General features: G+C 59.9%; 1 protein-coding gene across 8 annotated transcripts in view; it reads left to right on the forward strand.

The window, feature by feature from the left end:
- The window catches only part of SPACA6 (sperm acrosome associated 6), a 20,243-nt gene continuing 5,742 nt past the window's right edge, over positions 1–14,501 (forward strand). The window contains exons 1-8 of one of the 8 annotated variants that reach the window (XM_064581811.1): positions 1–1,058; positions 5,347–5,424; positions 11,241–11,309; positions 12,057–12,080; positions 12,416–12,493; positions 12,615–12,724; positions 13,090–13,246; positions 13,331–13,541. In XM_064581811.1, coding sequence (XP_064437881.1) covers positions 509–1,058; positions 5,347–5,424; positions 11,241–11,309; positions 12,057–12,080; positions 12,416–12,493; positions 12,615–12,724; positions 13,090–13,246; positions 13,331–13,541 — 1,277 coding nt within the window. In that variant the 5' untranslated portion in view covers positions 1–508. Of the gene's footprint in view, positions 1,059–2,675; positions 4,815–4,997; positions 5,425–6,378; positions 12,494–12,614; positions 13,247–13,330; positions 13,542–14,501 lie in introns of those variants that run through there. The other 7 variants (XM_045892064.3, XM_064581813.1, XR_010408299.1 and 4 more) reach the window with 7 other exon arrangements.

Consider the following 14,501-nt stretch of genomic DNA (forward strand, 5'->3'; position numbering starts at 1 on the left):
TGGGCTCCTGTCCTCTAAGGCTCGAGGCCGACTTGACGGCTCTGCGGTCCTCCCGGAATCGCCCCCGGTTCCGGGCCTTCGAGCCTCTGCCTGCAACGCCCTCGCCGCGGCCAGCCCCGTCTCGGCCATCCAGACCTAACTTCTCCCGGTTCTCGGAGGCCCCTTCGGCTGTCTCCGGCTGAAAGGACTCCTTCCGCCCCCGGGCTCCCACAGCCGCTGGCCTCTGGCTCTGTCATAGCCCGGTCGCCCTGGATTGGAACTGTCTGCGTCTGGGGCTGTCTCCTCCATCGGACTGTGAGCTCCGTCTGCAAGGGCAGATGCGGGTCTGATTCACCTTCGGGGCCCTAGTGCGGGGAGCGGGCGGGGGGCCCGAAGCGGAGGGAGGAGGGGGAGGCTGGGAGGGCAGGAAGGGGGAGAGCGAGGAGGGGAGCAGACCCCGCTGCGGCGGGGGGGGGTGCGGCGGGAGGAGGGAGAGGAGAGACACAGAGACCGAGAGGCCAAGAGGAGAATGCAGCGCGCAGGCGGCGGCGGCCGCGGGAGAAGGCGAGGGAGCCGAGGTGGAGGGCGCGGGAGAAAGCGGGGAGGGGAGAGCCGGGCCGGCCGCGGGCGGGGAGGGCGGGAGAAGGGGAGCGCGGCGCCCCGCCGCCCCGGCCCCTTTTGTCCCTTCCCTCCGCCCTGCGTCACGCTCCCGGCCGGCCTCCCCGCGCGCTCCCTCCCCCGCCCGCGCCTCCTCCCCGGGGCCGGATGGAATTTTTTCCCCTGGACCGGGGCCAGCTCCGGGGCCGGGGGAGGCAGGCCGGGCCGGGCCGGCGGCGGGGAGGGGCCGGGGCGGGGGCGCCCGCGGAGGGGGCCGGCCCGCGGGGTCCCGGGCGGAGACGCGGGCCGGAGGGAGTCGGGCGGAGGGAGGGAGGATGGCGAGGCCGCCGGGAGGAAGGGGAGAGGCCGTCGGGCGGCGGAGGCGGGGAGAGGATGGAGAGCGGGCGGCGGCTGGCCGGGCTCGGCGCGGCCTGGGGGCTGGCCGGGGAGCCCCTGCCCTCCGACGCGGGAGCCCCGGAGCCGTGAGTCTGCGGAAAGCCGGCTTGGGGGGCGGCGGGGGGCGGGGGGGAGACGGCTGGGGCCCCGACCCAGGGTTCCAGGAGGAGGCCGCCGCGGCCTGGGTTTCTGGGTCCGTGGAGGAGGAGGGGGCTGGGGACCCAGACTCCCGAATCCTCGGAGGAGGGGGCTGGGGGCCTGAGGGCCCGGATTCCGGGGGTCCAGAGGAGGAGAGGGCGGAGAACACCTCCTGGATTCCAGAGGAAGACAGAGATGGGGCCGGGATAGCTAGATGCGGAGGCTGAAGAACGCTGGGGCAAGATGCCCGCCCGAGCCCTTAGGGGAGGTGCAGGGAGAGAGGTTGGCTTCGGAGGTGCCTCCGGCAGCAGAAGGGTTAACGTCTGGCTAGAGGGGAGGGGGAGGGGCGGGGAAGGGGCTGCGGGGCTTTGAGGGGTCAAGGGTGAGCCGTTCGAGGTGGGGGCGGAGGAGGGGGGGAGGTTGTCTGGGCTGCCAGACAGGCCAGGGTCAGCGGCGGGGGCAGGGGATGTCTGGCGGAGGAGAGGCCCAGCATCCAGGCTCCCTTGGGGAACTGGGATTCCAGGCCCCAGCCCCCTCCTCCCTCAGACCTGGGAGTCCGCAACCCAGCCCCCTCCCTCAGAATTCCAGAATCCGAACCCTTAGCCTCCTTTACCCCAGGACCCGAGAGAGTCTGGGCCTCCGGCCTCTTCTTCCCGCAGACCTGGGAGTCCACACCCCAGCCCCCACCCTTCACAAAACGTCCGAGTCCGGGCCCCTCTCCCCTTCCTCCCCCGAACCCAGGCGTCCCCACCTCCTCTTTAAGCCCCAGCTGGATCTCAGCCCTCCGGGGGTTAAGGGGGCGGGACCAGCTGGTTGCCATGGTGCCAGACTGTTTGGGTCTGCTCTCTGACCCTTGGGGGCTCCCCAGGGTCTGCAGAGAGGGGGAGGGGGACCCAGACCTGAGGGAAGTCCAGCGCCAACCCCTTCCCCAAATCGGGCCTGTGGGCCCAGAGAGTTCATGTCTCCATCAACGCCGCGTCCAGTGACCTTGAACAAGTCCTGACCCTTCTCTCTGGGTCTCAGTTTCCCCAAGGAGAAATTTGTCGAGGGAGTGGGGGGATGCTCGGGTCCTGCAAATCTTTAAGATTCTCAGCTCCCCTCTCACCCCCTCCTCAGGCCCCAGGCAGCCCCGGGGCATGCTGGGAACCCGGCCTGGGCTCTGGGCCAGGTTGTGGGGGGGCGGGGGCAGCCTCCTCCCTTCCCCTTCCTCCCCACCTTGGCCTGACTCTCGCCCCCGCCTGAGGGTCTGGGAGGTTGGGAAGGAGGGAAGGGGGATGAGAACCGGACCCGACTCTGGCCCCCCATCTCCTTTCCTCCTCCGCCCCCTTCCCGCCTCTCCTCCCCCTCCTCAGCAGGTCGCTACCCCAGCCCTGGGCCCCTTCTCGAACCACCCCCACCCCACCCCCAGCTCCAGACCTGGCTCCGAGCTGCGAGGGGGAGGGAGAGAGGGAAGGAGAAAGACAGAGAGAGAGAGAGAGAGGCAGAGAGGGGGCGAAGGAGAAGGAAGGGAGGGAGAAAGAAGGGTGGGGGGGAGGGAAGGGAGGAAAGAGACAGAGGGAGACAGAGATGGGAGAGGGAGAGAAACGGAGAGGGGAAGGGAGAGGGCCAGAGACAGAGACCTTGAGGTAGGAAGAGACTGAGAGAATGAGAGACAAAGAGAGAGGGAGGGAGGAGGAGGAAGAAAGACCGAAGGGAAAGAAAAAGAATGAGAAAGGAGAGAGAGGGCGAGGCCATCTGCGAGGGAGAGCGCCGGGACCACGGAGGGGCGAGAAGGACAGGAGCGGAGAATGAGCAATGCAGAGCCCGAGAAACAGACGCAGGAGGAGCTGGAGACCAGGTAAGCCGGGGGCTGACGCGGAGGCCAGGCGCCGCAGAAACAGCAGGAGGAAAGAGCCAGAAAGATGGAGATGGAGCGTGGGACGGGGAGAGCAAGACAGACCGAACTGGACAGAGAGGCCGACCTGCCACTCGCAGGTGCGCACTCTTAGCCCCGGGGTGGGGAGGCTGGGTGCTGGGCCACCGCCTACCAGGCCCGGCTCCTCCCGCTTGCCCGGCTCTGGCCCAGCCTCTCCCGATCTCTGGGCAGCCTTCTCCCCTGCCCAGTGGGGAAGCTGACAGCACCTTGCTAGGCCTGGGGCAGCGTCAGTGCTCAGGGTTCATAGCTGTCATCATTATAAATGATGGGAGGCCCAAAGAAGAAATGAGAGAGGGGGGAAAATACCCAGAGAGGTTTGAAGGTTTCATATCCCTGCCTCCGCCCTAGTCCTGGATTCCAGAATCTGACAGGTAGGTAGGGAGCTGCTTGCCCAAGGGGCCAAACTCCGAAACAGGTGAGGTTCCCTCTGACTCCGCATCCAGGAAGCCAGGAAGCCCGGCTGCGCCTTCCCCAGGGAGGCAGGCCTGGCTGGCCTCCCGGGTCTGAGGGAAGAGGGGGCTGGGGGCCTGGACTTCTGTGTCTGAGAGAGGAGGGGCCTACTGGCCTGGACTCCAGGGACCTCTGAGGAGGAAGGGGCTAGGGGCCTGAACTCCTGGGTCCCTGAGACTGATTCCTGGGTTCCTTGGGGAGGAGGGGGCCGGGGGCCCGGATTCCTGGGTCCTGGCACCCACCCGTAGAACCGACCTTGCGGGGCCTTCGCCGCACACAAGCTCGAGTCTGTGGGTCCGTGTCGGGGGCTCACCATCGCGGCTGGGGTCTTCCCGGCCCTCCCCACCCTCCCTGGCCCTCCTGGCCCCCATCTGTCCGTCCATCCGTCTGTCTGTCCACCTGCCGCGCCCCCCGGGCTGAGGTAGGAGGTTGTATAGTTGAGGAGGACACCCACGGAGATCACTATACGGCCTCCTAGCTTTCCCCAGGCTGCGCCCTGCACGGGACGCCCGGCGGGGACCCCAGCCCCTGACCGCTGCCCCATGCGGGGGGACCCTGGGAGGAGGAGCTGGGCTGTCTCTCCTGTCCTGTCCTTGCATTCCCTCCTCCCACTTCCCTCAAAGAGTTTCTGTCCCATGAAGAAACCTCTATTTTGCTTTCTCTGTCTCTCCATCTCCACTGTGTCTCTGGAGTCGGCTGGGTGTCTACCCAGCGGCCTCTCAGACTCTCTCTCCATGTCTCTCTTATTGTGCTTTCCGGTATCTCTCCGTGTGTCAGTTTCTGTCTCTCGGGCTCTCACAGTATCTCTGTGCCATCTCCACTCTGGCCTGTCAGGCCACCGCACACAACACTGCCGGCCTCTGGGTCCCTGAGACCCTTTAACCTGTGAGGACATCCAGGGTCACAGGTGAGGTTCTTGGGAGCCTGGCGTCCGGCCTAACCACAAGCTTGGGGATTGCCCGCCTGACCCCTGACTCCTCACACCCGTTCTCCCCGAAAACCCAGAGCTTGACATTTGACCAGCCACAGAAATCCAACCTCTGCCCCCATACCACATGCCCCTCCCCCACCCCATGGTGACCTCACAAAGGTCACCAGCTTCTCCCTGGGCCAAGACCCTCTGTTATGGCCCTGCTGGCCCCAGGCAGTGCTGTCCCATCTGCCCTGGTAGCCCTCATGGTCTTCAGGGCCCCCGCCTGGGCCTGTCTCCTCTGCTTCACATCCTATAAGGAGCGTGTCCGCATCTGCCAGATCTTTGCTGGTATAGAGGGCCCTGAGCTGGAAAAGTGTGAGGAGGCATTCACCGCCGCCTTTAAGGGCCTCCTAGACACTGAAATCAGTGAGGAGAACTGCCACTTCTTCCAGGGTCCTGGGGTAGGGGGGAGGGTGTCTGCACAGGGAGGTTCCAGAGAGCCTGGCGAACCATTGAGAGATTCACCCAGAGAGGGAGGGGTGGGGCAGACTTAGAGGGGAGGATGGAGACTGAGGGACAGACTCAGTGAGAGGAGGATAGAGTGTGGGACAGACTCAGAGGGGGAGGATAGAGACCGGGGGACAGACTAAGGAGAGGATAGAGATGGGGAGATAGATTCAGAGGGGGCGAGGATAGAAATGTGGGGGGACAGACTCAGGGAGGAGGACAGAGATGGGGGACAGACTCCGGGAGGTGGATAGAGATGGGGGACAGACTCAGAGAAGGCAGGATAGACACTGGGGGGGAGGGACAGACTCAGAGATGGGGGATAGCAGTGGGGCAGGGACAGAGACTTGGAGACAGGAGGTGTCTTAGAGAGACAGAGAATGTCCACGGAGTGGACATGGTGTTGAGGGAACTGCTTTTCCCAGCCTCTGTCCTCCACCCTTACTCCCAGACTACGATGAGAGAAGCCACCTGCATGACGCCTTCACCCAGATGACCCACTCTCTCCAGGAGACGGCCACTGCCCAGGGTGAGTGGGGTGGGGACGGTTTGGTGGACATGGGGTGTAAGCCCCCAAGAGATGGATGTGTGTGCAGGGGGGCCCCCAGAATGTGGCAGATCTGGAGGAGGCAGTGCTAGGAAGCTGAGTGAGCTTGATTACTTGTTGGGGGGAAGGGACGGTCAGATGCTGGTGGGGAGCTCAAAGAAGAGTGCAGAAATGACCTAGAGTCTGAAACCTAGTTGGGATCAGGAGGACATGAGTTCTGAGCTGGCTGTGTGGCTCCCCCTGGCTATGAGGTTTTGGATGTGTTACTGCCTCCCTCTGGGTCTCAACTTACCCACCTGTAAGGTGGGACAATGTCCTTGCCTCCCTGAGAGGGAGGAGCCTCCTGACCAGATGGACCTCGGAGGGAGAGGGAGGAGGAAGGCGGAGCACTGCTTGCAGCATAAACTGGCCAGTTGCTGGTCCAGGGCTCAGGGCTTATTTCTACATCTGCTGTTACACCCTTTGTTTTCTGCTCTTGCCCACCAAGCTTTCTGACGATGATCCTGAAAGATGGGGAGGTTCCTGGCCACCCAGGGGGTGTCTGGGGGGTCAGCATGAAGAAGACTTCAGCTACAGATCCCCCAACCCCAAAGAGAGGCCTGAGCAACTCAAAGCTGGGGTGAGGGGAGGTGCTCAGGATTCCAGAAAACACCCTTTCTCCCCACTTAGGCCATCTTGTCATAGAAGGTTTTGAGGAGAACAGGAACAAGTCCAGTTCTGTGTGTAGAAGACCTCCCTAGAGCCTTGTGTGGGACGCAATGGAGTGGGGAGGCAGTGGAGGCTGGGCGGCCTGGGTGGAGGCTGGGGTGAGGGAGGCCTGAGCTGGGGCGGGGCTGTGAAGGTGGAAAAGCAGCACGGATGAAGAAGAGAGTCAAGGGCAGGAGGGACGGGGCTTGGGTCTGAAGGTCTGTTTGGGGACTGGGGTTGGGGGGGGAATGGATAGCACCCAGGGTCCAGCTCCATGCGAGGGTGGGCACTGGGTCTTCCCTGAGACGGGAAGCCTGGGAGAAAGAGCAGGGTGGGAGCAGATGGTGAGCTGGGCTAGGACATAGCGACGGTGAGGGACTCGGGGGACATCCAGGAAGCAGCTAGACCACAGGTCCAGGGTTTAACTGAAAGGTCAAGGAGACTTGAGACTGTCCTGAAGGAGCAGGGCTGTGAGCAGGGGAAGGGCAGGCTCAGTTCTGGGCATGGAAAGACCCTCTGGGGTTGTGAAGGGGACAGACTGGAGGCCGGGAGAAGCTGGTGCAATATGACCAACAGGTATTCATCGAATGTGCCAGAAACAACACTGGGGACATAGCTCTGACCAGATCTGCAGACCACTAGCCCTCAGGTTGCTTATACTGCGGGGGGTGGGGGTGGGGGAGGCAGACAATAAACATAATCCATGAAATACTACAGTGTGTCAGTTGGTAATCCAGGATGTAGGAGGAAAACAGGAGGGAAAGGGAACAGGGTACCCAGTGGGGTGGTTATTTTAAATAGGTTGGTCAGGGGAGTTGCACGTGAGAAGGTCCAATTGAAGAAAGACCTGAACCAGGTGACAGAGCCATACAGATAATCAGGGGAAAGAGCGTTCCAGGCAGATGGAAGAGCCAGTGTGAAGGGCTGGAGTGGAGTCAAGGGGGGAGGGAGAGGATGCAGGAGATGAAATCAGAGGCTGCACAGAACCACATCCTGTAGGACCTCATAGGCCAGTGGTTCTCAAGCCCCAGTGTGTGCCAGAATCTCCTGGGAGCTTGTGAAAATGCAGACTCCTGGGTGCCACCCTCCATTTCTGCCCCTTAGGTCTGAGGTAGGGCCAGGAAGTGGGCCTTTCTAACAAGTTGCCCACTGCCGCAGCTGCTCCAGGAACACGCTTGGGGACCCGACCTTGTGTACCCTTGAACTGACTTCCACTTTCGCTCTTGAGGGGGTAGCCATCAGAGGCTTTTAGGGAGAGAGAAAGAGACAGGATCAGACCACGGCCACGAGGGCCAAGGGCAGAAGCAGGGAGACCGGTGAGGAGGTTAGCGGTGGTTCGGACCAGTCGCAACCCCAAGATGAGGGCTGAGCTGAGAGGGGCAAGTGTGAGGGGGGAGGGGGAGGAAGATGACGGATCTGACTCTGTGCCAAACCTGCTTCATACATGGGAGAGGCCGTGTCTGCACTTACTGATGCTAACTATCGTCCTAAAGGGTATCTTCCTACCAGCCCTGTCACGTGGGGTTTGGTAAGCCCATTTTCCAGATGGGGGAAGTTGGGGCCCAGCTGGACAGAAAGGATGGACCCAGGAGATATCAAGACTGGCCTTGTGTAGGGGAAGCGTGGGGGAGGGGAAGGGCAACTCCCAGGTCTCCCAGATGGAGGACCCAAGAGATGGACGTGCTGACTCAGAGAGGCTCTTGGTGGTGGCAGGTGATACTGTTTGTGTCCATACACCAGGGAGTGGGTGGTGTGGTGTGAAGGGCAGCGTGTCACAGGTAATGCAGCTCGATCACCAGGGGTCAAATCTAGCTATGTGACCTTTGGCCACCTTCCTAACTTCTCCGTGCCTCCATTTCCCCATCTCAAACTTGGAGATGGTAACATACTCACTGTGTCCCAGACACCATCCTAAGGGCTTACGGACATTCTCAAATGTAGCCATCCAATGGTACATAGTTTGGCACGGGGATGCTTTTATATTGTATGGCATTAAATCCCCCCCAACCCTAATAGACACTGATACTGTCCCCATTTTACCAACTGAGGATCAGGAAAATTACATATTTGGCCAAGGTCATGTAGGGAAGAGGATTTGAAATGGGTTTCTCAGATAGGAGGCAGGTGCGCTCACAGATGGACAAGCCAGGACTCAAACCCGGATGGTCTGAAAGTTGAAGTTCCTAATGATACCCACCTCTCTGGGGGAGACTTTACAACATCTACCATGCCCCCTTCTGGTTCACTTGAGATAACCTCCACCCCTTGGCCTCTTTGGACATTTCACTCCATCCCTACTTTATTCCCATGACATACTTAGATATAACACACACACACACACACACCCCTGCCATGGCTCACTTGGCATATCCCACACTCATCCTCCCTGTGAGTCACTTGGTTTGGCACAGAGATATTCCTTGGATGACTCCTCCAACATCTTAGCCTCTCATCTGAGCACCCCACTCTGACCACATCCTCCTGACCATCCTGCCATTTCCAGACCACACGCCCGCCCTGTGGCCAAGGAGAGACCTCTAAGTCCTTGACCCCTCATTTTGAACCCACTTCCTGGCTTCAGTGCCCCCTCTCTCCAGTTTATACTCAAGGATCATCTCATCAGCCACCCTCTCACCAGTATTCTCAGTTCCTTCCCTTTCTGTATGGTTTGAAATTACACATTTCACGTGCAATGGCTTAAGCCAGCTAGAAGTCTTGAGGTAGGTGCTTAAGTTTCATATGGCAGCACCATTTCATTTTCTGGGGGACCCAAACCTTTTCCAGCTTCCTGCTTTACTATCCTAGGATGTAGCCCTTATCCTCATGGTTCTGCATGCCTGCTAGAGCTCCAGCCATCAAATCCAAGTCTAAGGCAGCAGATGGAGGAAGGGGAAGGGTCAATAAGATGGTGCCATTTCTCTCTTAAGGCTCCTTCCTATGACTCGCACATGACATTTCCACTTACAAATCATTATATGACCACAAGTGGGTCACATGACCACACCTAGCTGCAAGGGATATTGAGGAATACAGTCTTTTAGCTGGGTGGTTGGTGGGGCCGGGGGTGCTTTCCCAGCTGAAATGCAGTGTGATGTTACTACAGAGATATCTGGAAGCAACTAGCAATCCCTGTCTACCAGTTTGCTAGGGCTGCCATAACAAAGTGCCATATACTGGGTTGCTTAAACAATAGAAATGTATTTGTTCACAATTCTGGAGGCTAGAAGTCCAAGATCAAGGTGTCAGAGTGAGCAGGATTGGTTCCTTCTGAGGCATCACTCTTTGGCCTGTAGATGACCATCTTCTCTCCCCCTGTGTCTTCACATGGTCTTCCCTCAGTGTGTTGGTGTCCAGATTTCCTTCTCTCTTTTTTTTTTTTTAAGATTTTATTTATTTATTTGAGACAGAGAGAATGAGAGACAGAGAGCATGAGAGGGAGGAGGGTCAGAGGGAGAAGCAGACTCCCTGCCGAGCAGGGAGCCCGATGCGGGACACGATCCCGGGACTCCAGGATCATGACCTGAGCTGAAGGCAGTCGCTTAACCAACTGAGCCACCCAGGCGCCCCTAGATTTCCTTCTCTTATAAGGCAATCAGTCATACTGGATCAGGGCCCATCCTAATGTCCTAATTGTAACTTAATTACCTCTTTAAGGCTGTATCTCCAAGTACAGTCACATTCTGAGGTACTGGGGTTTAGGGCTTCCAACATTATGACTTTGGGAGGGACACGATTCAGTCCGTAACACCTGCCACATTTCTTATTTATTTATTTATTTGGGGGGGGGGGCGCAAGGGAGAGGGAGAGAGAGAGAGAATCCCAAGCAGAATCTGTGTTGAGCACGGAGCCCAACGCGGGGCTTGATCTCACAACCCTGAGATCATGACCTGAGCAGAAATCAAGAGTCAGACACTTAACCAACTTAGTTAGCCACCCAGGTGCCCCACATCTGCTACATTTCTAATTTCCAAAACCACCTCCACCGGTAAATCAATCCAGCCAGCCATCCACTTTGGGAAAAACCACAAAACCTTACAGTTTGGAGGCCATTACAATGGTCAAAACTCCAAAAGCATAAGAATCAGAGATAAAAAAGAGTCAAAGGGGTAGAAATGAATAGTCTGGGCACCATGCAGAAGTGGCAGGTGCATGCCCAGGGGGGTGGCTGCCACGAAGCTCTAGCTAATTGCTGCCTCATGAAAATACAGTCTCTTGTGTTATAGCTCTTCCAAATTTTGTAAAAGAGATGCCAAACATTCTATGTGACTTTCCCAAATTTTACACGATAGCAACTGGTTCATATTTTAAAAATACTTTCCAGTCCAAATATAACACATTCAAGGGATGGACTGGGGCCAGAGGCCACCAGTTGTGGTCTTCATTCCAGCTGGATCCTGGAATTCATTCTACACATACTTCTGAGCACTTGCTAAGACTCAGGGCCCCCTCCTGGGTTCTGGGGATACAGCACTGAAGAATGACATGTTTACTAACTGAAGAGACAGACTTAAATGATCACTGTATATATAAATATATATAATTGTAAACTGGTGAGAACTCTGAATGGAATGAATGGAACACTTCAAGAGGCAAAAATAGGGAACTGGATTAGGTTAGATTTGTGGTCAGGGAACACCTCGAAGGAGAGGACATGAGGTAGGAGATGAAGGATGAGTAGGAGTAGGAGGAAAGATGTGCTGGAAACACACCAGCACATGCAAAGGCCCTGAGGTGCTAGAGAATATGGTCGTTTTCATACATGAAAGGTGGGCAACAGGGATGGAATAGAGAGGCAGAGGAAACTAGGCCAGACCTTGTAGGGCCCTTGGTGAGGAATTTGATCTTTATCCTCCCCTTTCCTCTCAACAAGATCAACACAGAGGATGCAGAGGAGGGGTTCCATCAGAAAGATAGTCCAGATGCAGATGGAAGGAGACTTGGGGATCTGTCAGCCTTCCAGGTAGACAGGGCGGGAGGAGGTGAGACGGGGGTGCTTTATATACTAGACATGTGGGGATGGGGAGGGCCTGAGGAAGGCACAAACACCGTGATAGCAAGTTGACCGGGCTTGAGAAAGGGTCTTTACCACAAGGCCCCCCTCCACCCTCCAGGCTCCTTTAAGGTGGCTTTTCCTGATGCTGCGGAGAAAATGCGGAAGGTCATTATGCAGCTTAAAGAAGGTAAAAGAAGTCAGCGCGCAGGCGTCGGTACACACACACACACACACACACACAGTTCTAAAATCCTGAGCCAGTCATCGTCTCCCGTTAGCCCAGCCCCTCTGAGCCTCTTCCCCTGTGAGGAACACTCTAGAATCTGGTCCCTGCTTCAATGGAAGGTTTCCTTTCCAGCTAGGACCCCATTTTGGGATGATTCTGTCCCAGATTAGCCCGGTCCTCTCTCTGGATCTCTCTGGCCCTGTGCACTCTGTGATGTTTCCTTTCCAACTGGGCCCCCTCGGTGGGCGAATTCTAGCCTGCCACACCTCTTCTCTAATTGGGCCCCCTCGTTTGACCCAGTCCCCTGGAACTATCGCCCGGGGCCTAGCCCCGCCCCCTCAGTGGGATACCCCAGGGTTCATCCCGCCTCCTTAGTCGGCAGGCCTGTGCCTGACCTTAGTGGAATACTGCAGGCCTGGCCCCGCCTACAGGGGGACTGCTGCAGGCTTAGCCCCGCCCCCTAGGTGGGATACCCCAGGGTTGATCCCGCCTCCTTAGTCGGCAGGCCTGTGCCTGACCTTAGTGGAATACTGCAGGCCTGGCCCCGCCTACGGGGGGACTGCTGCAAGCTTAGCCCCGCCCCCTAGGTGGGCTGCAGCAGGCCTGGCTCCGCCCCCTCGGAGGAAAGCATCTGGCCCAGTAACCTATCCTCTAGGGGAGCTTCAGGTGGGCACTTCCAGGATAGTAACCCTTCCTCTCTCTCCACAGTCCGGGCCTGCATCCCTCCCTGCGGTAAGCACTACACCCCAAGCTCAGAACTGAGGGGGAAGGGAGGTGGTCGGGAGCGAAACCTGGGACTAGAACGGGAGACCAGTAAGAGCCCTGGAGAAAAGTAAAAGCAGGTACTGCTCACAAACCTCATACAAGGCGGGCCCGAAAGCAAAAACAAGCCAATAGGAGTCCCAGAGGCCGGAGAGTGTTGCGAGCCAGCCAGTGAGCGCAGGGAAGGCGGCGCCCAGGACCCGTCGGGCCGTTAGAGCCCGGGAGGCTGCACAGACCTTATTGGCCAAAGGGACCCGGACTGGGGAACGCAGACGGAGCCCAGGTGCAGCGTTTCCGTCCCACAGGACTCCAGGAAGTCGCCCGGCGTTTCCATTGCCGCGGGTGCTACTCCACGGTCTGCGACCTCCCGCTGGACTGCCCAGGTGAGGGGCGGGGCCTGGAAGGGGAAAGGAACCGGACGGACCGGAGGAACGAGAGCTGAGCAGGGAAGGGACCGGGCCAGACGGGGGGGGGGCTCGGGCGGTGACGCGGACCTGTTTTCAGTTCAGGACCTGACGGTGACTCGGGGTCATCAGGCTAAGTTCTCTTGCACTGTGAACTTCCAACTGCCTAAGGAGGAAGTCACCTATTCCTGGAAGTTCGCAGGAGGAGGTGTGAGTCGGAGCGGGGCCAGCGCGAAGGGCTTAGGAGGAGGGTTATGCTTCTCTAGAGGACGGGTGGTCAGGACGCAGCGGGTGGGGCTCGGGGGAGCTCGGTCTAGATTCAGGCTTCGTGCACGGGGAGGGTCCCTGGATTTAGAAGTGGAGGCAGGGCTCGGGAGGTGGCTTAGAGGGGCGGGGTCGTGCGTGAAGGGTCAGTGCCTAAGGGGCTAGGGGTGGGGCCAGGGCTCAAGAAGGTGTGGCCTAGCTCGGGGGCGGGGCTTGGACGTCGCGCTTTGGCGAGACCCAGCAGAGGGAATCTGACCTGGGCTCGGGCGAGGCTCCTCTCCTCCCGCCGCTTCAGCCCGAGCGTCCCGCAGGTCCGGACGCAGGACGTGTCCTACTTCGAAGACCTCCCGCGGGCCCGAGGAAACCTGGCGCGGATCCGGCCGGTGCAGCCCGCGCACCGCGGGACGTTCTCTTGCGTGATCCTGCACGACCAGCTCCCGCTGGCGCGGCTCTACTTCTTTCTTAACGGTGCGGGCGGGGCTGCGCGGGGGCGGGGCTGCGCGGGGCGGGGCGGGGCGGGGCTTGCGCCTGCTGACGTACGTGGCCCCGCAGTGACTGGTGCGCCCCCACGTGGGGAGACCGAGCTCCAGGTCTCCTTTCGGGAAGTGCTGCGTTGGGCGCCGCTGGAGGCGGAGATGATCGAACCTTGGAGGCCAAGCCTGGGCGAGCTGCTGGCCAGGCCCGAGGCTCTGACGCTGAGCAACCAATGCTTGCTCGCGGCCGTCGCGGCCTTAGCATCAGTCAGTGCGACCCTTGTGGTGTGGTGAGTGCCCAGGACCCCGGAGTCCCAGCATCCGCTCTCCTTCCTCAGCCCTGGTGTCCAGCACCCTCAGACCCAGGAGTCCAGACCCCCAGCCCCTCCTTTTTCAGACCTAGGAATCCAGGCCCCCAGCCCCCTCCTCCCTCAGACCCAGGAGTCCAGGCCCCCAGCCCCCTCCTCCCTCAGACCCAGGGTCCAGGGCCCCACCTCCCTCCACCCTCAGACCCAGGAGTCCAGGCCCTCAGCTCCTCCTCCCTCGGACCCAGGAGTCCAGGGCCCCAGCCATCTCCTCCTTCAGACCCAGGAGTCCAGGCCCTCAGCTCCTCCTCCCTCGGACCCAGGAGTCCAGGGCCCCAGCCATCTCCTCCCTCAGACCCAGGGTCCAGGGCCCCACCTCCCTCCACCCTCAGACCCAGGAGTCCAGGCCCCCAGCCACCTCCTCTATCAGACCCAGGAGTCCAGGCCCCACCTCCCTCCACCCTCAGACCCAGGAGTCCAGGTCCCCAGCCACCTCCTCCATCAGACCCAGGAGTCCAGGCCCCACCTCCCTCCACCCTCAGACCCAGGAGTCCAGGCCCCTACCTCCCTCCACCCTCAGACCCAGGAGTTCAGGCCTCCACCTCACTCCACCCTCAGACCCAGGAGTCCAGGCCCCCAGCCACCTCCTCCCTCAGACTCAGGAGTCCAGACCTCCACCTCCCTCCACCCTCAGACCCAGGAATCCAGGCCCCCACCTCACTCCACCCTCAGACCCAGGAGTCCAGGCCCCCAGCCACCTCCTCCCTCAGACTCAGGAGTCCAGACCTCCACCTCCCTCCACCCTCAGACCCAGGAATCCAGGCCCCCACCTCCCTCCACCCTCAGACCCAGGAATCCAGGCCCCCAGCCACCTCCTCCCTCAGACTCAGGAGTCCAGGCCCCCACCTCCCTCCACCCTGACCCAGGAGTCCAGGCCCCCAGTCC

Source organism: Mirounga angustirostris, unplaced genomic scaffold (genome assembly GCF_029215605.1).
Source record: "Mirounga angustirostris isolate CCGP_5_RB_7025 unplaced genomic scaffold, mMirAng1.0.hap1 SCAF_16, whole genome shotgun sequence".
NCBI classification, from domain to species: Eukaryota; Metazoa; Chordata; class Mammalia; order Carnivora; family Phocidae; genus Mirounga; species Mirounga angustirostris.